Source organism: Hemiscyllium ocellatum, chromosome 34, assembly GCF_020745735.1.
Source record: "Hemiscyllium ocellatum isolate sHemOce1 chromosome 34, sHemOce1.pat.X.cur, whole genome shotgun sequence".
Lineage (NCBI taxonomy): Eukaryota > Metazoa > Chordata > Chondrichthyes > Orectolobiformes > Hemiscylliidae > Hemiscyllium > Hemiscyllium ocellatum.
Genome location: NC_083434.1, coordinates 26464631 through 26492299, shown reverse-complemented (window position 1 = coordinate 26492299; position 27669 = coordinate 26464631). Strand labels below are relative to the sequence as shown.

Sequence of the window (27669 nt, the reverse complement as noted above, 5' to 3'; positions counted from 1 at the left end):
GACCAAACTAAAGGACTCAATTTAAGGCTAGAGGGCAAAGATTCAAAAGGGATCTAAGGGGCAACCTTTTCATTGAGGGTGGTGCGTGCATGGAATGAGCTGCCAAAGTAAGTGCTGGAGGCTGGTACAATTACAACATTCAAAAAGGCGTCTGGATGGGTTTATGAATACAAAGGATTGAGAGAGATATGGGCCAAATGCTGGCAAATAGAGACTAAATTAATTTCGGATTTCTGGTTGGTATGAGCAGGTTGGACCAAAGGGTCTATTTCTGTGCTGTATATCTCTATATTCTCATGGTATATACTTTAATGCAGGAAATCTAAAAGATAAGTCAGATGAGATGAGGGTACAACATGTCGAGAGGATAATATTGTCGGCTTTACTGAAATAGAGCTTAGAAAGAATATGCAGCACACTCAACATTTCCTGATGAGGAGTTTTGGATGAATGTCAGGAGGTTTGTTTAAAAAAAGGTAGATTTGCAACATTGGTTAAAGTTACAAGCTGTGAAAAACAGCGATATGCTACAGCATCAAATAATGGGCATATCAAAAATAGTAAATGCCAGGAATACTAAGAAGGAGAAACAGCTAACGTTCTAAACAGTTAAAACTGAGTCAAATAAGAATCTGCCAGATGTTCAGCACTAATTTCAGATCTCCAGCAAATACAGCATTTTGCTTTTATTCTAAAGGATTAAATAGATTGGGGCTCCTGTAACACAGTGGTAGTGTCCCTACCTATGAGCCAAGAGACCTAGGTTCAAGTCCCAACTGCTCCAGAAATATACTACAAAATCTCTGAACTGGGTGGTTGATTAGAAAATTCTCGAAGGGTTGAACTAAGAAAGCAAAACAAAAAGGAGCCAGTCACACTTCTGGGAGTGTGCAATGTACCAAGTTCAAACAGACAGGGCAATACAAGAGAAAAATATAGGCAAATTACCAAGTGCAGAGGTAATAGGGTTGCAGTTCTTATAGATTTCAATTAATATTAACTGTTAAAAATTCAATATAAAAAGTATACACTACTGCATTCAGGAGATTTTTAAGTCAGAATATAGCACAAATGGAAGATAAATTTCCAGGATTCAGGAATTAACCTGGGCAAGGTGGAACAGTAAGTGAGGGGGCATTTTACAGATTGTGATCAGAATTCAGTTAAAATTTCAAGGTATTATCAAAAAAAGACATACAAGGAGCAAAAATTCCTAGTTGGGTAAAAAAATCAACTTTACTAAAGTGTTGTGAATTGGTACAGGTGGATTGGAAAAAAAGCTATGAGTTAAGTTTCATGGCTGTACAATATCTTTTACATCCTCAAGACATTCCAATTTGCTCCATAATAGAATATTGCCTTCAAATGTATTCACAGCTATGTAGGCAGTTAGTTTTAAACACAGCAATATTCCACAACCAACAATGACAAAGAACCAGTTTGAGAGTTTTGGTGAAATTTGAAAAGATGAACATTGAGCTAGATAACCACCTTGCTGTTTGGAAATCAAAACACTTGTATCGTCAGAGGAAAAGGATGATAGGACATCTGTGGGGAGAGAATAAAGGGAATCTCACACACAAAAACACAGAGCCAGAAGTTCATATTTCCCTGAGGAACCAGTTGCAATTTTATTAGTTTAAAAGAAGCAGTATTTCCTTTTAAAATTTTATTTTAAAATAGATTTTTAACTCCAACATGATCTAGTAAAACTTTGAACATGATACATATTACAAATCAGTAATAAAACATGTGGAAGACATTGAGTAGACCTGGATGATACAATGTACAGCTCACAAGAGCAGACTAGAGACGTGGTAAATGTCAAATTTGTATCATATACAACACTTGATTGGCCGCCACAAGATGACAGGGTTAGAAACAAATTAGTGAACCCTGAAAAACCCTCATTGTAGCCAATAATCATACCTGCCCAATAAATCAGCAACTAATAATTCAGCCTGTTAAAATTTGTTATTTATAGGATTAGAAAATATTGAGGTTCAGAAAAGCATCCTTTATCCAGATAACAATCTATTGTTAAAAATAAAGAGAATGATGAAATGAAAACATGCAAAAAATAGTCAAAACTACTGGCATACAAATATTCATCCTAGGGAACTCCTACATACTTCTTAGTGCCAAGTTACAGGGTAGGTATGGTTGAGGCCAGGGATCAATTGTGTAATTTCAAAGGAGATTGGAAAAAGAATAATTCACAACTCTAATCTTAATATCAATAAACTATGAAGCAGAATTTCTTAGGTCAGCACTCCGCTGCATTGTGATGCTGTTATCATCACACGGCCTAGCAATGAAACTTAGGTTAATGTGTAAGTGAAAAGATTGCTTTCATCTTTTTGTAAAATATTAAATCTACAACCACGTAGCTTGCATTATTTACTGAAGGTGAATGGCGATTTGGAAGAGTGATGGGGATGGAGTAGGGGACAAATGGAAATTAGGAGCCCAATGGCATTCATTGACCTTCAATCAGCAAGTCCCTTTCTCTCCCTGCTGCTTAAATTAGCAGCGGTGAGTTGACCTTTGATATGACCACAAATAATGTTGGCAGCTTTCGTCAATTGTTCCCAGTTTGATCAATTTAAATCACTTGACACACTAATCAGAGGCTTATTGTGATAAATAATGTTCATTCTCAATCCTAGAATAGGATTTGAGTTTTCCTGAGTATAGGTTAATAAAGGCAAGATTGAACACAATATTTGAAAGATAACCAATTGCAGCTAGTCTTGATATGGATGGCTCTCTTGATGTTCGTGGAGAAAAGCCATACTCTGCCCCACGTCATGTATCAAAAACTCACTTGTTTAAATTTCAGAACACCAGCACTTTGTAAAGTATACCTGGGCTAACAACGTGTGGGAATAAATAGTGGGGTTGGGGCAGGTCACGGAGTACTCTCTGAACTCAACATGACTATTGCACATCCATGAGAATACACACTTCTGTATTGCGACGGGCATACTGAAATGCTCATCCAGTTTAGACAAAGCATTCAAAACCCTGATTGCATTAAACAATTTCTTCTTAACCTGTATTCTACCAACGTGACACATGTTGGACTTTGAGCAGTCTGTGAAAGTCAGAAAAACAAGGCAGCTATAGCCTCATAACATGAACATGCATTTTCCAACAATGTCACATGCTTCTTACACATAATGTGACACCAGCAATATTAATATTAAATCTTATTCTCCAGCACAGGATGTCAGGTTTACAAGTATTTGCCTGAACAATATGATCTGCGCTTCTGAAACACTTAAGCATCTTTAACCTCCAGCTACCAGTAGGCTTACTGAGTCAGTGAACTTTCACACTTCATGTGGTTTTACAACACGTCATCACCAATGACTATTGTGTATACATATTTCTTTTATTAAAAAAAATAAGGTATGACAATCTGAACTGTAACAAAAAAAATTTACTGAACAAAATAGCTAAAAATTTAATTGGAGAAGGAAAAATCTATATCAGCCAATTTCCCAATAAGCATCGAAACAGGAAACCTGCATTTTTTATGATTGGAATGAGACTTGCTCCTCTACTGCATCGATTCCTATAGATGCATAGAGAACTAATGATATTATTTCTATCCCATTTAAAATGCTTGGTGAGCTACACCAATTCTCCCCTCTAAAGTCTTAAAGATTGCAGCTGTCCATTTCAGTGCCTGTACAGGAAACGCATTTTCTGGCAATGTATCACATAATCAGAAGATATCCAGCTCACTAATTAAAAGCTTCGATTACTGGTGAAGCACAGCACAAATGTGCTTAAAGCTAATGTTCCTTCTTGTTCTAGGAACATGAGACAAACGACTGGGAGAGAAGCCAGAATTCCAGAGAGGCGGATTTTGCAGAGAGCTTGCACTAGTGAAAAGATTGCGAAGGCTGCACCCATTAAAGTTTCCTTATTCACCTATGGTTTCTGTTCTTCCATCCTCTGGTCCTTCCAGCTCTTCTTTCAGCATCTCAGCCTGTTTCACATTCACAGCAGTTCTTTGCTGCCAAGCAAAGTGGATGGTCTTCATTAAGCTTTGCTGAAAACATCAATAGTTGGTTTAAAAATAATTTCAATACAGCTCGCTTTCGATGTGGCTGATGTCCTTAGATAGATTTGGGAATCAACATTCTTCAGTAAAGAATAGCTCTGGATAATATGCTGTCTGGAGATAAGATGGGATAAAAGCGAGAAAGTCTCTCAGAGCAAAGATCACCTTTGCTTACTTGGCTGCCTTTTCTGGAAAGTTACATCTCATCCAAAATGGGAGGGCTCAGTAATGGAGGACAACCTGAGATTGATTCAGAGTTACCTGCAAAACCAGAAAGCAAGCCAGTCTGTTAGCACAAGATGCAACATTTATTTGTTTAAAGACTTAGAATCATATTGATCTGTTCAAAATCAGACCTCAGCCTTGACACAAATGGCAGTACGACATTAAAGGAGTAACTCAAAGATAGAAACATTCACATTTGAGAGAGAATTTCTACTGACCTATTCCTTAAGAATATCCTTTCACATAATTTACTTTTAGTTGGATCAATAGCAAACAGTTATTAGTCACTGACTGCATTCCTTTTTTTCTCAAGAAGGGATAAAATCTTGAAATAACGTAGCTAGGATTTGAATCTTCAGACCAAATGATTATTACATGAGACAAGAGGTTTTAACCAGAGGCTCAGGATACCTCAATGTACAAACTGTAGGATATTCACAAGGTGGCACTACATTCATGGAGTAATCAGATCAACCACAATCTTATTGAAAGATGCAACAGACTCATAGGGCCACGTGGCCTACTGCTGTTCATAATTTGAGCACTACATGTACATTCATGAGACTGTACTATATTAATCGTATTCTGTAATACAAACTTAGCTCACTTGACAAAATGTATTCCATTTTCCATTAATATTGTACAATAGAGAGGAAAAGCGATTTAAATATTGGAGCAGTGTTCTGGTTGACCTAGTTATCAGGCAGCAAAAATAAAAACCTTTATTCTGAGCTTCTGATTAGTAATTTACTTTGATCAAAAGCATGCATTATGGATGATCATCAAGAGCAATCTGTGAGGATTAGGAATTTACAAATAAATTTCACTGAACTTAAAAGCACATTTATCAAGATCAAAATTTAGAAGGGGGAATTAAACATAATTTCACATGCTTAGCAAGTTACTTGTTCAAGCATGTGTCTTTAGTAATCAGATCTATAACTTGTAAATTTTCTAACCAAGACTAACATTATTGCTGTAATAGTCAGCTCAATGAGGGAACTATTAGAAAAAAAGGCACCAAAAAAAGAGCAGAGGAATTTTTTTTTTAAAACCTGTCAAACAGGGGAATCAAAAGATAACAAAAGTTGTTGCCATTCATAGGAGTTTCAGCAATTGAACAAACAGGAGATTCAATCGGAGATTTTAACAAATCAGTGCAGAGACCGAAGGTGGAAGAGGTAGTGATGAGAGAAAAAGCTGGAAGATGCAATTCTCATGACCCAAAAGAAGACGGAGGGTGAGCTTGTGTGCGCTGGTGACAATGTGCAGGAATATCTATGCTAGTTAATGGGTGCCTCTTCAATTCACATATCTTAGGTACCCAGCACATGCAACCCCCTCAATATTTGCCAAGAGTGCAAACACGCTGGAATTTATTACTGCAGCAGTACAACACCTCCATTCCCTAAACCACTCTCTATTACAGATACAAAGAGATCAGCAATTGGCTTCAACACATATGCGCATTTTCTTTCATTGTTCCTATTGGATACACTGAGTTTAAGGCTGCCAAAATCTTGCATTAAGGGGTGGGGGGGTGGGGGGTGGAGAACTGGCAAAGAAGAGGGTCCAGGACTCTCTTGTGTCAGACTTTGGGCTCAAATCCACACGCCTACCCTCAACACCATTTGGATGAATATTAACCAGTGATGTGTTAGTCACTGCTGCTGTTTGGACAGTGGATAGGAAAATGAAAAAAATCTGCAGATTACAGTACTGCACAAAAATCTGGAATGCATCCAGTGTTCCTTCAATATCCCATTTATCTCGACCCAAATTAAATTTTAAAAATGTGCTCAAGCACAATCCCAAACTCGTCAGAAAATCTGAGAGAAAGGGAGAAATGAGAAAGTTAAGGAAAAGAATAAAAGCAGCACATGAACTTCAATATAACGAAAAACAGTGAAGTTGTTTTCAAAACACGGTTCAACAGATCCAGGAGACAGTTAACCACTGCCAAAAAAAAAACTGCCAAGCAAACTGTTGCATATGCTCTAAAATAATAATCAGTCATAGCTGTTGGTAGTACAGAAGCAAAGTATTGCAGGAAGAGAAATATATTACTTAGATTAGATTACTTAGTGTGGAAACAGGCCCTTCAACCCAACAAGTCCACACCGACCCACTGAAGCACACCCACCCAGACCCATTCCCCTACGTTTACCCCTGCACCTAACACTGAGGGCAATTCAGCATGGCCAATTCACCTAACCTGCACATTTTTCTTTGGACTGTGGGAGGAAACCGGAGCACCCAGAGGAAACCCACACAGACACTGGGAGAATGTGCAAACTCCACACGGAGTCTTCTGAGGCAGGAAATAGGTTAGGATGAAACTTTTTATCCTGCCTTCATCAGGACAATGCACAAGAAATAAAGAGCAAAAGTTACATTTATACTGTATGAGACCATGGTTGGTCAACTGCTTCTGATGTGCTGTCATGGCCAAGCTTTAAGTTTTGAAACAGACATTTTCACTGACTGGTCAAGGCATTTCCCAGAGAAATCAATCAATCAATCACAGAATGGCTGTCACCCTATTTTGTTGAGTTGAACATGTGGTGTTGACATATATGTTATTTCTGTCAATAAAGAATAGAGTACTTGTGCTAACATACATAGCTTCCAGTACACACAAGTGCACCAATTGCAAATCCAACTGAATCTTGAATGGTTGTCAGTGTACATTTTACACAGGATTATTTAGCATACACTGTCCAATCACAGTATCACATCTAATGTTGGACACTTGAATTTGCAAACATAGGCAGTTAGATACAGTCAGTGTATTGCTTGTTGTGAACTGGTAAAGGGATATATTATATTACACGATATGCTAATCCTTGCTACGTCCTGCCTACATACTTGGTATTATACCAGCACAGAAATTCATAAACAATACTCATTTCAGAAATATGTAGGATGGCTTTGTTATAATGGGGGATAGCATAGTTAGAGACATAAACACTGTTCTGTCTCGCAAAGGTTGTGTTGCCTGCCTGGTGCTCAGGTTCAGGATATCTCATTAGGGCTGCAGAGGAACTTGGAGTGGAAGGATAAAGATCCAGTGGATCCACAAATGTACCAACTACATTGATAAAACTCAGGCAGAGGTTCTGCGAATGGAATATGAACAGCTAGGAGTGTAATTAAAACACAGAATCAAAAAAGGTAATAATCTCTGGATAACTACCTGAGCCATGAGCTAATTGGCACAGGGTCAATAAGATTAAGCAGGTAAACGTGTGGCTCAGGAGATTGGTGTGAGAGAAATGCTTTTGAATTAATGGGACATTGGCACCAGTACTGGAGGAAAAGGGACATGTTCCAATGGGATGGTCTTCACCTGGACAATGCCTCAACCAGAGTCCTAGTGAATCACTTAAACTAAAATTGGGGAAGTGGTGGGGGCTTGGTTATAGGGGAAATTAGAAAATCCAGATTAGAGGAGGTGGTAAGTGTGCAGAACTCAGGTAAAGGTTATTAAAATCTCCAGCACAGACACAAATAGGACAATGTGTATAAAAATGGTTAGGAATCAAACTTCAAGCACACTGCGTAATTGATTGAGAAGAGGAATGGTTAACACAAGACTGAAGGTGTTATATCTGAATACATGCAGTAGGAGGAATAAGGTAAATGAGCTTGTGGCATTGATCGAAATTGGCAGGTATGATGTGGAGGGCATCACAGAGACATGCCTGCCAGGGGATCAGGACTGGGAGCTGAATATTCGAGGATATATAAAGGAACCTCGATTAGCTGGCATTTGATTATCTGAATTTCAGATTATCCGGCAAGATTCAAGGTCCCAATGCTGGGCCAAATTGTGTTCTCCAGCATTTGATTATCCAAATATTTGATTATCTGACAAAATACTCCCCGCCCGTGTCATTCAGATAATCAAGGTTTCTCTGTACGTCCTATCGAAAAGATAGGCAGGTGGGCAGAAGGGGGTATGGTTGCCTTTTAGTAAAAAGTGAAATTAAATCAATAGTAAGAAACAAAATAGGGTCAGATGGTGTAGAATTTGTGGGGGTAAATTGGAGGAACCACAAAAAGGTTAAAAAAAAGTTGGAGTTATTGTACAGGCCTCCAGACAGGATTCAGGAGCTGGGGCATAAGTTACACAAGGAGATAGAAAAGATGTGTAGGAAAGGCAAAGTTAGTGATTATGGGAGACTTCAATATGCAGGTGGACTGGAAAAAACCAGGCTAGTAGTGGATTGCAAGAAAACGATTTTGTGGAATGTCTGAGATGGCTTTTTGGAGCAGCTTGTGTTGGAGCCCACTAGGGAACAGGCAATACTGGATTTAGTGTTGTGCAATGAGGCAGATATGATAAGGGAGCTTAAAGTGAAGGAACCCTTAGCAGGGAATGATCATAACATGATCAAATTTACTCTGCAATTTGAGGGGGAGAAGATAGAATCAGAGGTAACCATATTACAGCTGAATAAAGTCAACTACAGAGGCACGAGGAAGGAGCTGGAGAGAATTGACTGGGAGAGGAACCTAGCAGGAGACACTGTGGAACAGCAATGGCCAGACATTTTGGGAGTAATTCAGGAGATACAGCAGGGATTCATCAAAGAAACATAGTACAGGGAGGATGAGGCAACCATAGCTGACTCAAGAAGTCAGGAATAGCATAAAAGCAAAAGAAAAAGCATATGATGTGGTGAAGGGCCATGGGAAACCAGAGGCTTGAGAAGCTTACGAAGACCAACAGAGGGTAACAAAACAAAAATAAGGAGGGAGAATATTAAATAGGAGGGTAAGCTAGCCAGTAATAAAGGAAGACTAAGTTTCTTCAGATATATAAAAGGGCAAAAGTGACGCAAAAGTGTACAATGGGCCACTGGAAAATGGCGCTGGAGAGATAGAAGGGGGAAAACAAGGAAATGGCGGAGGGACGGAATAATTACTTCTCATCAGTCTTCACTGTTCAAGACCTGAATAATATACCAAAATTCAAGAGAGGGGCAGAGAGGAGAATGGTGGCCATCACCAAGGAGGCAGTGCTATAAAAAACAGAATGGCCTGAAAGTGGATAAATCACCTGGACCAGATAGACTACACCCAGAGTTCTAAGGGAGACAGCCGAAGAATTAGTGGTCATCTTTCAGGAATTATTAGAATCAGGGAGGTTCCCAGAAGACTGGATAATCATTAACATGACACCCCTGTTTAAAAAGAAAGTAAGACAAAAGACAGAAAATTTCAGACCGAATAACCTAACCTCAGTCGTGGGCAAGATCCTGGAACCCAGTGTGAAGGATGAGATTTCGGAATACTTTGAAGTGTATGGTAAAATAGGGCAGAGTCAGCATGGTTTCATGAAGGGAGATCATGCCTGACAAGTCTGTTAGAATTGTTTGAGGAAGTAACAAACAGGTTAGACTAAGGAGAGGCAATGGATCTTATCTAACCTGGACTTCAAGAAGGCCTATGACAAGGTGCTGCACAGGAAGCTATGGAGTAAGATAAGGGCCCATGGTGTTAGAGGCAAGATGTTAGCATGGATAGAAGCTTGGCTGTATGGCAGAAAGCAGAGAATGGGTCCAAAAGGGTCCTTCTCAGGATGGCATCTGGTGACAAGTGGTGTTCCATAACATTCAGTTTTGGGACCACAACTTTTCACTTTATACATGAACGATCTTGATGAAGGAACAGAGGGCATTCTGGCTAGGTTTTCAGATGATACAAAAGATAGGTAAGAGGGAGAGGTAGCATTGAGGAGATGGGGAGGCTGCAAGGATTTGGATAGGTTAGGAGAGTGGGCAACGAAGTGGCAGATGGAGTACAACATGAAAAAAAAGAGAGTTCATGCACTTTGGTCAGAAGGGTAGAGGCATGGACTATTTTCTAAATGTGCAGAAAATTCAGAAGTCTGAACTGCAAAGAGATTTGGGAGTTCTAGTCCAGGATTCTCTCAAGGTAAACTTGCAGATTCAGTCTGTAGTTAGGAAGGCAAATGCAATGATGGCTTTTATTTTGCGAGGACTTGAACATACTTCTGAAGCTCTATACGACTCTGGTCAGACTACATTTGGAGTGTTGTGCACAGTTTTGGGCCCCATATCTCAGGAAGCATGTACTGGCCCTTGAGGGTGTTCACGGGAGGTTCAGAAGAATGGTCCCAGAAATTAAAAGCTTAACGTATGAGGGACATTTGAGGATTCTGGGTTTATACTCAATGGAGTTTAGAAGGATAAGTTGGGGGGATCTAATTGAAATTTACAGAATACTGAATGGCCTAGACAGAGTGAACGTTGGAAAGATGTTTCCACTGGTAGGAGAGACTAGGACCCAAGGACACAGACTTAGAGTAAAAGGAAAGACCTTTTAGAACAGAGGTAAGGAGAAATTTTTTCAGCCAGACAGTGGTGAATCTATGGAATTCATTGCCACAGAAGACTGTGGAGGCCAGGTCATTGAGCACACTTAAGGTAGAGGTAGACAGTTTCTTGAATATTGAGTGGATCTAGGGTTACCAGGAAAAACCAGGAGAATAGGGTTGAGAAATCAATCAGCCATGATTGAATGGTGGAGCAGACTCAATGGGCTGAATGGCCTAATTTCTGCATAGTAGGAGTCATGAAATAGCTACATTCACCTCTTGCTCATACTTCAGAACAACAAGGAACCTTTTCAGAAAAGAGCTAATACTTGATTATCACAATCATTGGTTTACTCAATGTCACAGCAGATTGGTCAGAGTAAAAAGGAAAACAGACAGACAGTATGAGGTGGACCAGAGCTAGTGATTCACAACCAGCTTTCCCACCCCATACCACCTCCACTGACCCCCAAACTCAAGATGCACCAGCAGCAGGCAAATGAGCAAAGGACTGATCACAAGGTACAGCATGTGTGACATAACATGATCTACTACCATAATAAAATTAATCCCACTTCTAAAATCATTTCTTCATATTTGCACTTCATTGTGTCAGTCAGAATTCAAGCCAATTCTTTTGAACCCTCTAAAAGAATTCTGAAATAACATGGAACTAAAACATGCAAACAATCCTCCAACTATGACCTTCTAAGGCATAGTTTTCTTTACAAACATATTTGCACTTTTACATTCTATACTTCTCGCCATGAGGACCAGTATTACTTTAGTTTAAAAACAATACTTTGAGTGGATCTTAAAAAACAAGTAGTGCTGGGGAAACTCAGCAGGTCTGACAGCATTTGTGGGAAAGATCAATTCAAAATATTTCCATTTTTCAATAACAGTCAGCCTTCTCTCAAGTACAATGTGAAGCAAACAGCAGTGCTGCATGTTTATTCTTACTGAACTCCACATGCCAGTTTTTGAAGTTTATTCTACTTAGATGCCTGCAGCTTCAATTTATCTCTGAACTAATTTACTAAGCCTCCTATTTTGGCACATTTCCTCCAGCCTTTATCCAAATCACAGATACCTACAGTGAATAGAAACTTCCAGAACACAGATACATGGAACACCTCTACCCACTTCCAAACAACTTTGAAAACTGCCCTTTCTTCCATTTCAGACAGTTTCTAGTCCAAATTTGCTCATTTTCCCCTGTTGTCAACACCCCACACTCCTCTCCAATAGGGTCCTCATCTGGTACCTTGTCAATGTTAATATGTGCTACATTTAATGTTTCTCCTCCAGTAACCACCTCAACAGACAACCAGGTTGATTGTGTTCAAACTTCCTTTCTGAAGTTGATGGCAGCCACTTATTTCATGCTTCACCCAAGGTAAGTTTGTTTTAAATTCCATGGAAACAAAACCTCAAAATTCTTGATTTCTCAAAATGGTTGATGGAAAGCCATTTTAAGGCTGATTTGAATATAAAAAGGTTTTTTCTTTGTTTGGTAAGCATAAAGAATAAAAAGGTGAATGATATAATTACATTGATGATTCAGGGAGGAAAGACAATGGATGCTCATCAGAGATGTCTGCTAGTAAAAATGAGTCAATGGATCGACTGCTGAGTTGCAAGGGTGTGAGGCGTCGGAAGTTGGTGGGACTCCTCGGAAGTTGTAAACGTGCCCTTTGGGATGGAATTACTGTTTCTTCATTGGACACCCACGGTGGAGTCATTTGGAAAGTAGAATCATCTTCCTCAGTAGAAAAGCCCGGGTTATTGAATCCTGCAGGAATGATTTAGTATTACAAAACAAGCATTAATTAGAATAATCTCTGAAAGGTTCACAAGCAGATATGTGCATGAAAAAAAAATACCCAATCTAATTTTACAAGCACTGCAATGTTAGACTTTGAAGCAGAGAGATAATGTAGCTGCAATTAAAGTAGTCATGATTTTGAGATGCCAATGTTGGACTGGGGTGTACAAAGTTAAAAATCACAACACCAGGTTACAGTCCAACAGGTTTAATTGGAAGCACACTAGCTATCACCTGGTGAATGAGCAGCACTCCGAAAGCTAGTGTGCTTCCAATTAAACCTATTGGATTACAACCTGGTGTTGTGTGACTTTAAGCAATTAAAGTAGGATTTCTTTGAGTCTGCCCCAATTTCTCTTCAAAAGGAGCCATCATAAGGTTATAGAAAACAATCCAGCATTTCTAGATACACAAAAGGGTGTTCAAAAACAACATTGCTCAACATTTATACGGACTGCACAGTAGTGGAACCACATCATCAAGCAACCCATGCTGTAAAATGTTAGAATACTTCTAGTTCAAGAGCATGTGTATGCAACATCTAACACACATCAAGGGAGGAGTTTCAAACAAAAAGGCTGGAATCTTTGCACCAGAAAATTAGGGTAGCATCTTTCCCTTCCTCTTTGTAGATGCTGCTTAAGCACTGAGCAACGGCAGCATCTCCTGCTATCTTTGATTTGTTTCATCATCAAAAATGCAATCTTTGGTCAAGTCAAATCAAGAGAAACGCCACATCAGAGACCAGTCTTGTCCTAAACCAACCTTTGACAAAATATTCTTTGAGTAGTACTGGGAATCCTGGCTGCTTTTTCCTCCCTTACAAAATAATATTGGAGGTTGCTGGGCATGCCAATACACTGGCTCCAAGATCAAACAGCTTAGCCGAGACCAAAAGGTTTAATCCAGGACCTATTTGGAAACTTCCTCAAATTGGCATTTTGTAACACAGATATGGTGTTGATTCAAAAAAGTTTTTCAGCTCTAATAAACCAAGCTTGAAGGTGCAAGACCCTCTCGAGGAGATTGCTCATACCAACGGGAGTTTGAATCTTATATTTAGACTTCAATACATTCAAAAGAAACATCCAGACAAACAGCCACCAATGGATCAGCAAAACATCTTACCGGTTATTGGTTCATCCGATTCATTGCGGGCAGGTGAAATGAGGAAACTAATTCCTCCGTCTGATTGATCATAGTGATCCTCTACATCAGAGTCTGGATAAATAGATAGGAAACATTTCTTGAATACGGCAACAAATAAGTGGAATGCAGATAATATCACGGACCTTTTGGGCAGGTGCCATGGATTTAAATTCAGACTTAAAAGGATAATAAAAATAGTTCTTTTAACTTTTTAATAAAAGCTCTCAACTAAAACAGATTCAACAGAGCTTCTGTAACAGAATACAGTGCTAAACTGGTTAACTAAAATTACTTTTTTTTTTAAAATTAAGTTGGTTAACTACTTTCTTCCTCAATTTGATCTATTAAAAAAGGACTAAATGGAAACAGGAAATGTCAGGGCCTCGGTGGGTCTCCCCCTTGGGAGAGAAGTGTCAGCATAAAGTTAGGTTTATCTATCATATGCTGGAGTGCTTACAAATGGACTCTTATAGGGTGATTTACGGGAGGAGAGAGACCAGCATTCCATTCTCAAGTTCACACTGGAGCAAGGTTTTGCCTTCAGACAGCCAGAGCCTTGACTAAACCTTTTAATACTTAACCCAGGCTCTGGCCCTAAAAACACTAGAGACTTAGTCAAGAATAGGAACTCAAGGCATTCATTTGCCATAAGCTTCTGCATAGAAGAACTGCCATTGCAGGATTTCTGGCATGTCCAATCAGAGACAAAAGGCATGCATATGGAGTTGGGCCTCTATCTCACTGAATGGTAGAACAGAATTGAGGGCCTGTCTAATCAACTCCTGTATCTAGTTGAACACCTCAGGAATGATTTCTGATTAACAGTGAAAAATCTTCATGGAGTTTAAATAATGAACATCAGAACAGAATCAGCCAAACTCCTCCAGCATTGATGACCTGTCAATGGTAATTGTCTGCTGGGCCTATAGTAGGAATTGTAATGATTAAGCATAGAATCTCAGGAGGTGGGGGAAGACGGAGGAAGTGAAAATGGAAGAAATAGACAGGGTCCCTTTTGTTGACTGCAATCAGCAATCCCTACACATCAAGCAAAACCACACAGCTATTTAGGTGAACCATCTTTCCCAAGGTCCAAGTCAGCCTCCCAGCACCCACTCCCACAAAATTCCCTTAAGAGCGACAAATTGGCCAAGGAATCAAACATGACCAGCCACCTTTGCAAATGCGATTCAAGTAGTCAGAGGGGTTGAGAAAGAGGTCACAAAGAGACCTCTGAGAGTTAACAAGGAAGTAAACACGTTAGAAATTACCTTTATTAATGTGGAAAGAAACGGAATGTGCCGGGACCTTGCCATTTGACATTGCATCACTGTGTTTCTGAAAGAAAATCAGGACAGCCAAAGTATAGATTAAAGGGGACAGTAGATTGATTTTTGGCAAGTTTTAGCAATTTGTCATTGTGCATTTGAAAAAGCAACGACAACAGCTATAACTTAAAGTTACAGCTAAACTCATCATTAAATGCAAAAGGCAATCAATTGCTTTTATCCCCTCAAGTGAAAGGGGACAGATCACAGGAGTGTTATAGAGTCATAGAGATGTATAGCATGGAAACAGACCCTTCGATCCAACCCGTCCATGCTGACCAGATATGCCAACCCAATCTAGTCCCACTATATTATGGCACAGGAGGGGACCATTTTACCCACTGTTCTAAACTGGCACTTCAAATGCGCTTCACAACCTTCTGTTAATCTCTTGCTTTCTCCCCATACCCTTGCAAATCATTTCTATTCATAGAAGAGTGTAGAGATAAAATGGTCTCTATAATCATTGGGGAAAATATGACTTGGATAAAGAATTTTTAGGGCAGATGATAGAAAGTGTGACAGGTATGTATCAGTCTATCATCTTATAAGACTGACAAGGAGGCTGAATTCCAAAGGCAGCTGAAGGCAGAGCCATCACTGGAGGAGGTAAATACACTCAGGGCTATGCCAGACAGCCAGGATGATCTTAGGGATTCAAAAATAAGGATAAGAATTTCAAATTCCAGGTGCTGCTTAACTTTTGGTTGGGTGGAGTGGTGAGAAAAGAAAGATGTGCAGCATATGGATGAGAGTTTGGAAACATGAGCTGAAGTCTGAATAGATGGGAGGTTAAGGCAACTGCATATAGGCCAATATCTCAAGACTAAGTCACCTGTTCTTTAGTTGTGCACAGTTGGAGCCAGCCAACTCTGCGCCAGTATTTGAAATGAGGAGATTCTAAATCCCCTGTTTATGTATTTTTTTCTCTATTACAAACTGCTTTTATTTATAACATTTCAGCAAGATTTGCATACAAATTCAGAACACTAATGGATCAAGCATAAATGCCCTTAAAACCATGAAAAATTATAAATGCAAACAATAATGTCTCTGTAAAGTTCTTGAAGCACTTGCTCAAAAAACTGGCTTGCACTAAAGACCCTTGAAAATGTTTATGCAAAATGGTATTTTTAATGTCAACCGTCACGCATCAATAGCAGATGGCAAATCTGTAGTGACAAACTTTTACTACTTTACTATTACTAATACTAATCATATGTAAAAAAACTTTACTTGAATTAATGCCAAAACCAGGTTGTTCCTTTATACAATCTTGAGGTGAGTTTCACTTGGGTGTAAACGGTCAATAAATCAGCACCATAACTGTTGGCCCTCACCATAACAAAAGTTCAATTTATTAAAAGTCCTATATCCCCCTGTTTATATTGTTCAGCCAGGGCTTCCTGATTGATTGGGGTCATGAACCTAGTCCAAAGATCTCAGTCAACAAGATCCACCTGGTTTCAATCACTACAGAAGTCAGTGAGGAATGCCATTCTGGGCAGAAGAGGGTTTGGATGCTGGTTTCAGCAGCAAATGAATTGAGACAGAGATGGGGTCTAATGTTCAATCACTTGTCAGGGATTAACTCTGTGCAATATTTTAATTAAAATAGTAAAACACATTGCAAGTTAGGAAGTGGACATTATAGCAAACCCAAACCGTGTGCACAGTTTGCAAGCCCATCACCAAGTAACTGGCAGAGATGCAAAATTGTGTACACACAGGACTTGGAATCCTTAAAAGGATAGGTTGTCTTACATACAGTAGGGGACGGGGTGAGGGGTGACAGGCAAATTCAGGCAAGGTTGCAAAGGTGGAATGAAAATAGATAGTGGTGCGAATGTGATCAGAAACTAAACTCAGCATCAAATATAATGCCAATGTTAAGAACAGGAAGGAGTTGCTGGGAAGAGTGATGGATAAAACAGCTAGGGAGCTGGGTTTGTGGCCATGGTTTTCCATGTTGGGAAAAAAAATTGCTGTTCACCCAACAGTGATGTCAGACAAGCAGTCTGATAAATTAGGGATAGTGATATAGTGGGCAGAGGAGACTCAAATGGGTGCAAGCGCAAATATGGAACCTGACACTGCATTTTGATGTGGTAAAGGGGCATCATGTGAGGAGAAGTTGGAGACAGACACAGACACAGACACACACACTCTTTCTCTCTCTCTTAGTTGTGATGTGATGAATAAAAATGGAACCAGATGAGTGCAGCACCACTCTTCTAGTGAACAGTACGTAGAACAATACAGCACAGAACAGGCCCTTCGGCCCTCGATGTTACACCAACCTGTGAACTCATCTAAGCTCATTCCCCATACACTATCCCATCATCATCCATGTGCTTATCCAAGGATTGTTTAAATCTCAGGCGGTAAATCACGTTGGCAACTTTTCAACAGATCATAGAGAAGGATGAGGCAAATATTGTCCCATCATCACAACCAAATAAGATGTCATTTGTGACCTTGCGAGAGTTGCTTCACCACTGTGGGAGGCACAGAGGTCCAATGGCCTCTTCTCAAAGGCCCTGACACCAATGGCCCACAGAAGGCCAAGGCTGAAAGACTAAAGAATAGAAGAAAAAACAAACCCCAACTGGAAGCAAGCTGAACTGTCACCATTTTTGGGATGGCCAGTTGTGTTACATGCCAGTTTATTGCTGAGAATGAAGGTGAGCACTTCATCGACAGACACTGAACCTATAATAGCAAGGGGTGGCCTGAATCAAGTTAACTGCACATCACAAGGGGTGCAGGAAATCCAGTTGTAAAACAAGAGGCAAGAACTGCTAGCTGAAGAGATCGGACACCATTTACAGCAATCCTTGTGGGTTGGGGGAGTAGGTACTTCCTGTACTTCTCTAGGAAGCCTACAGTACCACCCTCCCCACCCTACTCATTCTCATTCCCAATTCTAACCAAATTCCCTTCAAGGTCTGAATCTAAAGTCTTTCTGCTTTAACAGTTAACAGGGAATATGTGTAAGTGCTCTTGGTACAGATCTTCTCTGCTCAGTAACCAGTCTGTTTGTCAATTTGACCAGGTGTCGATCAGGAACTGGAAGAAAAAAAAATCAACAATGTCTGACTAAATCTCACAAACTACACCTCCCATGTCTGACCATTTTCCCCATCTACCTGTAAGTATTAGGGGCCCACGTATCAGATATTTGAATGCATGGCACACTGTAGTTTCCAGTCAAACAACTCCAGAAAAGAGAAAATCTAAGTGGTCACAAATATCAGTCATGCATCTGTGATTCATGGAACCAGAAGAATTTTGCAGGCTAAAAGAAGTGACCAATTGGTCCATCATTCCTGTGCTAACTCTTTGGAACCAAAAGAGTATCTCTAAATTGGTTCACTTCCCTACTCTTTCTAGATAACCCTGTAAGTTTCTCGCTTTTTAATTTTTTTTAATTCATTCACACAATGAGGGCATTGCTAGTTCAACCAGTGTTTATTCCCCAGAGGGCAGTTAAGAGTCAACCACATTGCTGTGGGTCAGGTATCACATAATCTAGATCAAGTACAGAAGGCAGTTTTTTTCCCTAAAACAACATTAGTGAACCAGTTTCCAACAATCAACAATGGTCATCATTAGTCTCAGATTTGCAGATTTTTCTTTGTCCTTCTTGAATTCAAATTCCAGAATCTGCCATGGCAGGATCAGAACCCAGGTACCCAGAACGTTACATGGGTCTCTGGATTAACAGTCCAGCAATAATACTTTTTCCTTAAATTTTTTCTAATAAATTTTCTTACGTTTTAGATTTGCCCCAGATTTGCCTTTTGAAAGTTAATTTTGAACCAGCCTTCAGTGCTCAGGCAGCGAGTTCCAGATCATGGACCAATAGTCCCTTCACCACCCCTCAACACCAAACTATATTTTCAGCAAGGTGCTTCCAACTTAAACTGTAATTTGCAAAAATCATCTTTGTTTAAAAAAAATTTACTTAGAAAAATAATCTGCCATGTCAGCATACCTTTTTAGCTGCTCGCTCTTTCTTCATGTTCCTAAACTTCGTGGTATAATTGTTTGCGAGCTTGGTGGGTTTGAAATTTTCCAGTCTCTTTTTCATCGTGCGCTGGAAAATCTCTTTATCCTGTTGCTCACCTTCATTGCGCACTGCCAGCTTGTGTCGGCTGTAATTAAGCCTGTACTTTAAAAAGACACCATTGGACTAGTGAATAAAGAGAGAGTGTGGCAGAGGAGTTCACTCCTAGAAATCACTTCTCTTACCTAGTTGATTCGATCAAAAAAGGTTTTGACCAAAAATAGGTAAATGACATTACATAAGACACAACAGAGACTCAAGTGACTGAATGGCTTACTCAAGTTCAATGATTTTTCTTCAATCTCCAACAAACCAGTCGGTTTTCAGAATGATGGACATCGTAACACAAAGCAAGATTAATTTGCTCATTTGAACTTGAGCTAACCTTTTTGTGCAATTAAATCACACTCCTCTCAACTATCCACATTGTTCCTTGTGTCATTCATAAATTCTACTCCAACCCTTTTTTTAAAATTTTAATTAAAGCAACCATTAAGGGTTCTCTGGAAGGAGTGATCATATATGTATATGTATATAAATAAACAAAATTATACAACAAATGAAAAAAAAATTACTCAAATACCAAAAGACTTCAAAATTGAATTTTGTCTAATTGTACGAAGGAGAACGTTTTATATAATCAGAGTTTGAGGCCATTGACTCTCTACTAGTTTTCTAGAATATTCCAGACCCCTCACACAGGTGGCACAGTGACTCAGTGGTTAGTACTGCTGCCTCACAGCACCAGGGAGCTGGGCCCGATTCCAGGTTCGGGTGGTGACCGTCTGTGCGGAGTTTGCACATTCTCCCAGTGTCTGTGTGGGTTTCCTCCGGGTGCTCCAGTTTCCTCCCACAATCCAAAGATGGGCAATTAGGTGAACTGGCCATGCTAAATTGCCCACTGTGTTCAGAGATATGCAGGTTACATGCATTAGTCGGGGGAAATGTAATGTAGAGTAGAGTAATAGGGTTGGGGAATGGGTCTGGGTGGGTTACTTTTCAGAAGGTCAGTGTGGACTTGTAGGGCCAAAGGGCTGTTTTCTACACTGTAGGGATTTTATGATTTAAATTGCAAATAAAAAATGTAAAAAGCCCAATTAATATTTATTCAGAGTTACCAAGCAGTATCTTCCTGTCCGGTTTTAAAACAGCAATTTGAACAAAAACGTGAAGACCAAGTAACTAGGGAGTGACAGATTAATTTTTGCTTCAGTTTTGATCAAACTTGGGCAAAATGTTTTAAACCAAAGTAGAAAGTAATATCACAACTTAATAATTCTGAATACTTTCCAATTCAAAAGCTGGAAGATATAAAAACAAATAACTAAATGGGACGTGTGCATTTCCTTACCCGTTTCCTGGGTTTGTACAGATGCTGATGCAACATGTGGTGAGTGACTGTTTCTTCTCGATCCTTTCCACTCTTCATTCTATTCTCAATCGCTTGCATGTCCAGACATACCTCGCTGGTACTCTCTCGCCTGGAGGAAGCAATAGATTTCATCACAAATCTGGTCATCCCAACATTGGCAATAAACTCCCAGTCTTTGACTGGGTGAGATTCTAGTGGTAACGAGTTTGGAGTCCGTGTGGGATGATGAAGGGCTTATGCCCGAAACGTCGAATTTCCTATTCCTTGGATGCTGTCTAACCTGCTGTGCTTTAACCAGCAACACATTTTCAGCTGAGATTCTAGTAGCTCAAGCAGATAACCAAAGCCAACATTACTAATGCGGTACTATGAGACCACAAGACAAAGCAGCAGAAGTAAGCCAGTTGGCTCAGTGAGTCTGCTCTGCCAGTTAATAAGGTCACAGCTGATCTGATAAACCCCCAACTCCTATTGCCTGCTTTAACTCGCATACCTTCAATTCATTATCAGTTAAAAATCTGTCCACTGCAGCCTTGAATGGACTTAAATGACCCCGTGTAACAGTTCTTTGCTGGCAAGAATTTCACAGACTGGACCAACCTCAGAAGGAATTCCTCCCCATTTGAGTTTTAAATGGAAAATCCCTTTGAGATTATGCCCTCTGACCCTAAACTCTTCCACAAGAGGAAACAACCTCTTTGCATCGCAAGCTCCCTTAGAAAATTCTATGTTACAATAAGATCTCCTTTCAACAAGTACAAGCCCAACATACACAATCTCTAAGAAAATCTTTGCATACCCAGCATCAACCTGGTGAGCCTTCTCTACACTGCCTCCAATGCCAATATCTAACTTTCTTTGGATATGGGGACTAAAATTGTTTAAAAAATACCAATGGTCTGACTAGTACCTAGTGTAGTTCTGACAAGATCTCTCCTTTCAACCTCCTTTTCTGAAACAAAGGCCAACATTCCAATTGCTTTCCCCATTATCTGACCTTGGATGCTAACATTGCGATTCATGCACATGGATCCCCAAATTCCTCTTTGTTGCAGTTTTTTTTCCTATTTAAATAAGATTTAGCTCTTTCATTCTTCCTGCCAAATTGCTCAAACTGATGCTTTCATCCAAGATTTTGCATCCCCACTTAACCTATCTTCCACACAATTTGCCTTTCCACCGCAGGGAGCATTGTACACTTAAATAGAGCAACTTTAGATTATACATTAAACCAATACCCTGTCTGCTCAGACAATTAGCACCAATTTTGAGGGGAGAGCTTTTTAAAATTAGATTCCTTACAATGTGGAAACATGCCCTTCAGCCCAACCAGTCCACACATCGATCCTCCGAAGAGTAACCCACCCAGACCCATTTCCCTCTAATGCACCTAACACTATGGGCAATTTAGCATGGCCAATTCACCTGACCTACACATCTTTGGACTGTGGGAGGAAGCCAGTCCACCATGCAGCCCCACTCACTAATATAACCATTATCCTGCAAAACAACTTCAGTAAACCAGGCTAACTAGTCTTTAAATCACTTTGGATGTAGTAGTATCCAACAAACAGCAAAACAGCTGTAACATTTCCTACAATGATTACACTTCCTGGAGACTTCATTGACTGTAAAGCAGCTTGCAGTATCTGAATGTTGTGAAAAAATACAATTCTTCTTTACATCAACTTAAAACTGCTCAGATAAATCCTTAATCTGGTGTATGTTTTGAGCAATCCAGAGAAATGTGTACTTTAAAAAACTGCACTCTCCAGGTGAATGCCTGATAGTCAAATAATCTTCCTGTTTACAGTAAAATGTTCTCATGTTTGATTACTTACAGCAATGCAGAGACAGATGAGTCCACAACAGAGTGACGAGGTCCAGTGAAATCAACGTTAACATCACTGCTTGAGCGAATAAAAGCCAAGGACCCTCTCCGTTCTCCCTGGAATTACGAAAACACAAAATAATCAGATATCAACTGTTAAAGGAACGGAAATAGTTCAGCAAACTTTAATTGTAAGTACACAAAAGGAGTCACGAATTATTTATTTAAAGTTCATCAGTTACACAGTAAATCACACTTGAGCCTGAAACATTAACTTCCTTCCTCTCTCCACACATTTTGTGTGTGTGTGTGTGTGTGTGTGTGTGTGTGTGGATCTTGTCCAGAGCCAGTATATGAATGACATCTGAAATTCCATCTTCTGTGTTGTATAATTGGATTATTAATTGTCATTGTGACCAGGAGTAATTCATTGAATGATCAATTATTCTCCATCACATGCTGAACCACAGCAAGAACCCCACAGTCCATGTTGAGACTTGGCATTTAATTGCACAATTCATGGACTTAAATAAGCTGGTTTGTTATACATTATATTATGCCATTCAATTAAAGCTTATACATACATTTTTCAAAATAGGCCAAACCAATTTAAAAAAACTCAGCATACAGAGGAAAATTAAAATAATCAGACAAAAGAATTTCAAAAATATATTAAGTGAAATGAAGAGCTGGAAGCATGCAATATTGCACTTTATTAGTGTTTTACAAGGTAGGGAGCAAGTGTGGGAAACAATGTTGCTTAGATGAAGTTCTTCACCCTGTTTTCCCTACAGAAATACAGTCTTGCACAAATTATCAGGAGCTTGGAAGGAGAAAGTAGGAGAAAATCCTCTTGGACAGATGGCTCAACAGTGTGAGAATGTAAGCTTCAAGCTGGGCAAAGATGAAGCAAATAAAGTCATTACAGTCAGATAAAAAAAGTGTCAGAATCAACATATGCAGGGTGAAGGGACATAACCATCTTGATAACATGATCAGATTTTCTTTCATTAATGCAAACAGGATGTTAAAAGAGAAGAACATCACATTGAGAATTTTATTGATCCACTTCAAATCAGCAAAGCTGCAGGTTTGTCTTTTTCTTGGGTGAACAGTAAGGACACTGCTCAAAGATGATAGTAGGTTTAGAGACCCTCGCTTTTCAATATCAAATATTAGCTGCTCTGCATTCAATATGCACTGGACAGCCCATCAACTATACAGCTACATTGCAACAAGTCAGACACAGATAAATACAGGGGACATCCATTTAGCTGATGATTGCAGCATCTTGGAAGAGTTACCTAATTAGTTCTACTTTTTATTCACTTCTCTGCACCACCTCCCCACCCCAACTCACAGCACTCCAACAATTTCCTCAAGTGGGTGTCCAATTTCCTTCCGAATTTACCATTCCATCTGCATCCCACCCTTTCAGGTCATGCACATTAGATCATCGCAATTTATTGCAGCAATTAAACTTCTCATTCTCCTCCACTTATTCTGCCAAATATCTGATTTCCTGCTGCTGACCCTCCTGCCAGTTTCTCCAGAGCGAGTAATGAGGAACTATCAATTCTCTTCTGGATTTTGAAGACCTCTAAATCCACTCCTGACCCTCACTGTTCTGAAAACAATCCCAGCTCCCCCAGTCTCATGATTCAACTGAAGGCGCTCATCCCTGGTGTTGCTTTGCATCCATTCCAAGATCATGCTATCCTCCCAAACTCAACAGACAAGTAAATCCAACACTTTAGCTGAAAAATATTTTCCGACAGATGAGATCTCTTTTAGACTAACACTGTCAGGCATATTAATGACCAGATTCAATGCCCATCTTTTCTGTGTCTGTGTTAAGAATAGGCCTCCTGGGGAGTTTACCTCAGACACATAGCTGATGGCATCTTTCAGGTTCAGTTCCCGGAAAACGCTGAGGATCTTATCCCGACTAACTTGTGCCGATTTCCTCATCATTAATTTGCTCAGGTACTTTCTATCAAAGTTTGTCCACCTGTGAATAGAACACAAAAAGCGGGCGTAATGTACATTAACCAAATTGAGTGTGCAGTGTGTGGGGGCAATGGTTAGCACTGCTGTCCCACAGCACAAGGGACCAAGGATAGAGGATCGATACTACACTCTAGCAACTGTGCAAACTCCACATAGACATTCTCCCCATGTCTGCATAGGTTTCCTTTGGGTTTCAACCCATATCCAAAGATTTGTACGTTAGGTGTATTGGCCATGCTAAATTGATCATAGTGTGAGGTATGTGCAGGTGAGGTGGGTTAGCCATCGAAAATGCAGGATTACAGAGAAAGGTGAGGGGTCTGGGTGGGATGCTCCTTGGAGGATCGGTGTGGACATGGGCTGAATGGCCTGCTTTCACATTGTCAGAATTCTATGAAGAACATTTTAAAAATCTAAAATAAACATTTTGTGAAACATTATTATGAAATTATAAATTGTACTGTTCCAGAGGGGATGTCATGCAGTTTGGAACATTGGATTAGATTTTCAGTACTAGCATAGATCTTGCAAAGTACCAAATGAAATGCGATCCAGTACATCTCCAAAAATAGTAAACCTTATTTGATTAAATAATGAATATTAACACATTATACTAAATATTTAAAGTAGATTGGAAAATAAATTCTACCACAAAAAATAGTCACATACTTGTCTCGAAGATAGTTGTGTCCAATTTGACCAGAGATGTCTTCTATTGCAGAAAGAATGTGATCAAAAGCCTTAAAAAGCACAATGATTTAAAAAGTGAGAAGAATACTCTTGGAACACTACTGTACAAATTGTTGTTTTTAAATATCCTCAATAAGACAACACCTTTGCTATTTGTTTTGAAACAAATTGGTTGAATTTTCTCTTCAGATGATTAATTACAAGATTTTTTTGAGATTTTTATTTTCTTAGCTCTTACAGTGGCTTGGGCATCACTGGCAGGGCTAACTTTTGTTCCTCATCTCAAATTGTCCTTGAATTGAGTGGGATATTTGGATTTGCTCACAGAATTTCCAATGCTGGCCAGAGGCACCGAGGAAATGGTAGCTGCTACCAGTACTCCAGTGACCCAAAGACAACATCTCAGAGGGACCCAGGCCAGAGGTGGTGAATGATGGCTGGAAGGGGAATTGCCGGGGTGACAGGATGTGCTCGTCCATCAGGGTTGGCAGCATTTGGCTCCTGGGCCCAGGACTGCTCACGATCTCCATAGAAACAGTACCATGCAGCATTCACATTATCAGTACCAGAAAGGCTCTCCGTGGTATTGCGCAGGTTCAGCGACTCATGGCCGGCTTCAACAGCAGTAATGGAAGAGTAGCCCGGAACCAAGATCTCAGCCAAGTAGGTGAGTGGGAGCTGAACCATTAGATATACTACAACTGGACAAAATAGCAAAACCATCACTGTAATTTTGCGTTATTTAAACAGAGATCCAAGACGGTTCCAGAGACTGGCAACACTTTGTGAATGTATTCATTGTATTTAGTCTTTGTGACAATATTAAATAAATCTAAAAATAAATATGATGTGTGTATTAGTTTCTTGACTTGTTAGTCAGTCTAATAGCAACAATGATAGAAGTCAGATGCAGTGTATTTAGGACACATGAAACCTATCTTCAATTAAATATCTGCAATTATTATTTCATTATTCCTTGTTGATATTTAAGCCTCAGAGAAGCACAGCATAGTGAGAATGGAGGTTTTCTATGCTTACACGGTCACTGTTGTGCACTGACCTTGCAGGTGCACACAGCTTCAGGGAAAAAAAGTTAGAGAATGTACTTTCTTTCCAGACTTCCCACATGACCCCAATGCTGAGTGAATACCACCAGTGGTCAGATGTAGCCCTTAAATGGGCAAGAATTTCCCACTTAAGGGCCTCAGGGTGGGCAGGCGGTCTCCAAGCCATAGATAAAGGACCTAACCAAGCCAAAGGTTTGGAGATCCCCAACTATCACCCTCCCAACCTGATTAAAAGCTCTTCCTATAATCCAATGCGCAGAGGTGCGGACAATAAATTCAGTCTGGTATGTTCAAACCCTACCGTGAAAACACAAGAATTTGAATGGAGTTTTTTTTTTAAAAAGTAGTTAGTTCCAACTGCTCTTTTGCTGCTGAATTTTCATAAGAACACAAATGGTTCACTCATGTTGATTAGCAGAAAATAAGCACTCCAGTGAAGGACTTAGGGAATCCTCCTTTTACACATTTATTGGATCCTGAGAGACAAGAACTTACTCTTCCATGAAGTTTCTCATTGAGTAAAGGTTCCCTCTGCTGGGTCCTCTTTACTTTCAGCCATTTAACCAAAGGTTTGATTGTCAGACCCTGAAAAACATTCCAAACAAGTCTTCATCTCTGATAGATAAAATAAAACATAGACCTGAAACACAATGTAAACTGTCAAAACTCTTGCAAATTGTTTGTATTCTACATCATGGTTGGTACGGTGGCTCAGTGGTTAGCACTGCTGCCTTGTAGCACCAGGGTCCGAGGTTTGATTCCAGCTTCAGGCGTGGCGTTTGCATATTCTCCCAGTGTTTGCCTGAGTTTCCTCCGGATGCTCTGGTTTTCTCCCAGTTCAAAGATGTGCAAGTCAGGTATGTTGGCCATGCTAAATTGCCCATAGTGTTTGGTGGATTAGTCAGAGGGAAAATGGGTCTGGGTGGGTTACTCTTCGGAGGGTGGGTGTGGACTGGTTGGGCCGAAGGGCCTGTTTCCACACTGTAGAGAATCTAATCTAAAAAAATTAATCATGAGGGAATACTTCCATTATAGGGTCCAACTTTATCTCCAGATTGATCTTTTGGTATTAGGAGAATAAGGGCTTTTGCCCGAAACGTCGATTCTCCTGCTCCTCGGATGCTGCCTGACCTGCTGTGCTTTTCCAGTGCTACACTTAGGACATTCAATGCATGGCCTGTGCTGATGAACAATATCAGCAGATAGATCCCTATTCACATTTATATCCTGAAAGGTGAAGTTTTTTTTTCAAAGTGTAATCAGCACTAAAATGCAGGGAATGCAGCAGCTATTTTACACTCTGCTACATCCCCCCAAACAACAATTATATAAAAGCCACGTACTGATCTTTCAGGATGATGATTGAGGGTTAAATATTTGGCAACACAACTGCTCCTCTGCTCTTCTCAAGTCATTACATGAGATTATAGAATTATACAGTACACAAGAGGCCCTTCAGCCCATTGAGTTTGCAATGCCAAACCTATAATTCTGTCTTTATTAGTCCCACTTTCATGCACTAGACACAGACTTGAAGTCAAGAGTGTGGTGCTGGAAAAGCACAGAAGGTCAAGCAGCATCTGAGGAGCAGAAGAGTCGATATTTCAGGCAAAAACCCTTCATCAGGATTTCTTGACTCTAATCTCCAGCATCTGCAGTCCTCACTTTCGCCTCCATAG

General features: G+C 39.9%; 1 protein-coding gene across 1 annotated transcript in view; it reads right to left on the bottom strand.

Annotated features, from left to right (window-relative positions):
- Positions 1-1606: 1606 nt before the first annotated feature.
- LOC132832320 (sodium/hydrogen exchanger 3) overlaps positions 1607-27669 on the bottom strand; it is a 123259-nt gene continuing 97196 nt past the window's right edge. Inside the window, exons 8-17 of the mRNA XM_060850232.1 lie at positions 26486-26575; positions 24903-24973; positions 24105-24234; positions 22234-22340; positions 20372-20501; positions 18949-19125; positions 14895-14961; positions 13603-13695; positions 12201-12441; positions 1607-4336 (exon numbers count right to left, since the gene is read on the bottom strand). Coding sequence (XP_060706215.1) covers positions 4333-4336; positions 12201-12441; positions 13603-13695; positions 14895-14961; positions 18949-19125; positions 20372-20501; positions 22234-22340; positions 24105-24234; positions 24903-24973; positions 26486-26575 — 1110 coding nt within the window. The 3' untranslated portion in view covers positions 1607-4332. The remainder of the gene's footprint in view (positions 4337-12200; positions 12442-13602; positions 13696-14894; positions 14962-18948; positions 19126-20371; positions 20502-22233; positions 22341-24104; positions 24235-24902; positions 24974-26485; positions 26576-27669) is intronic.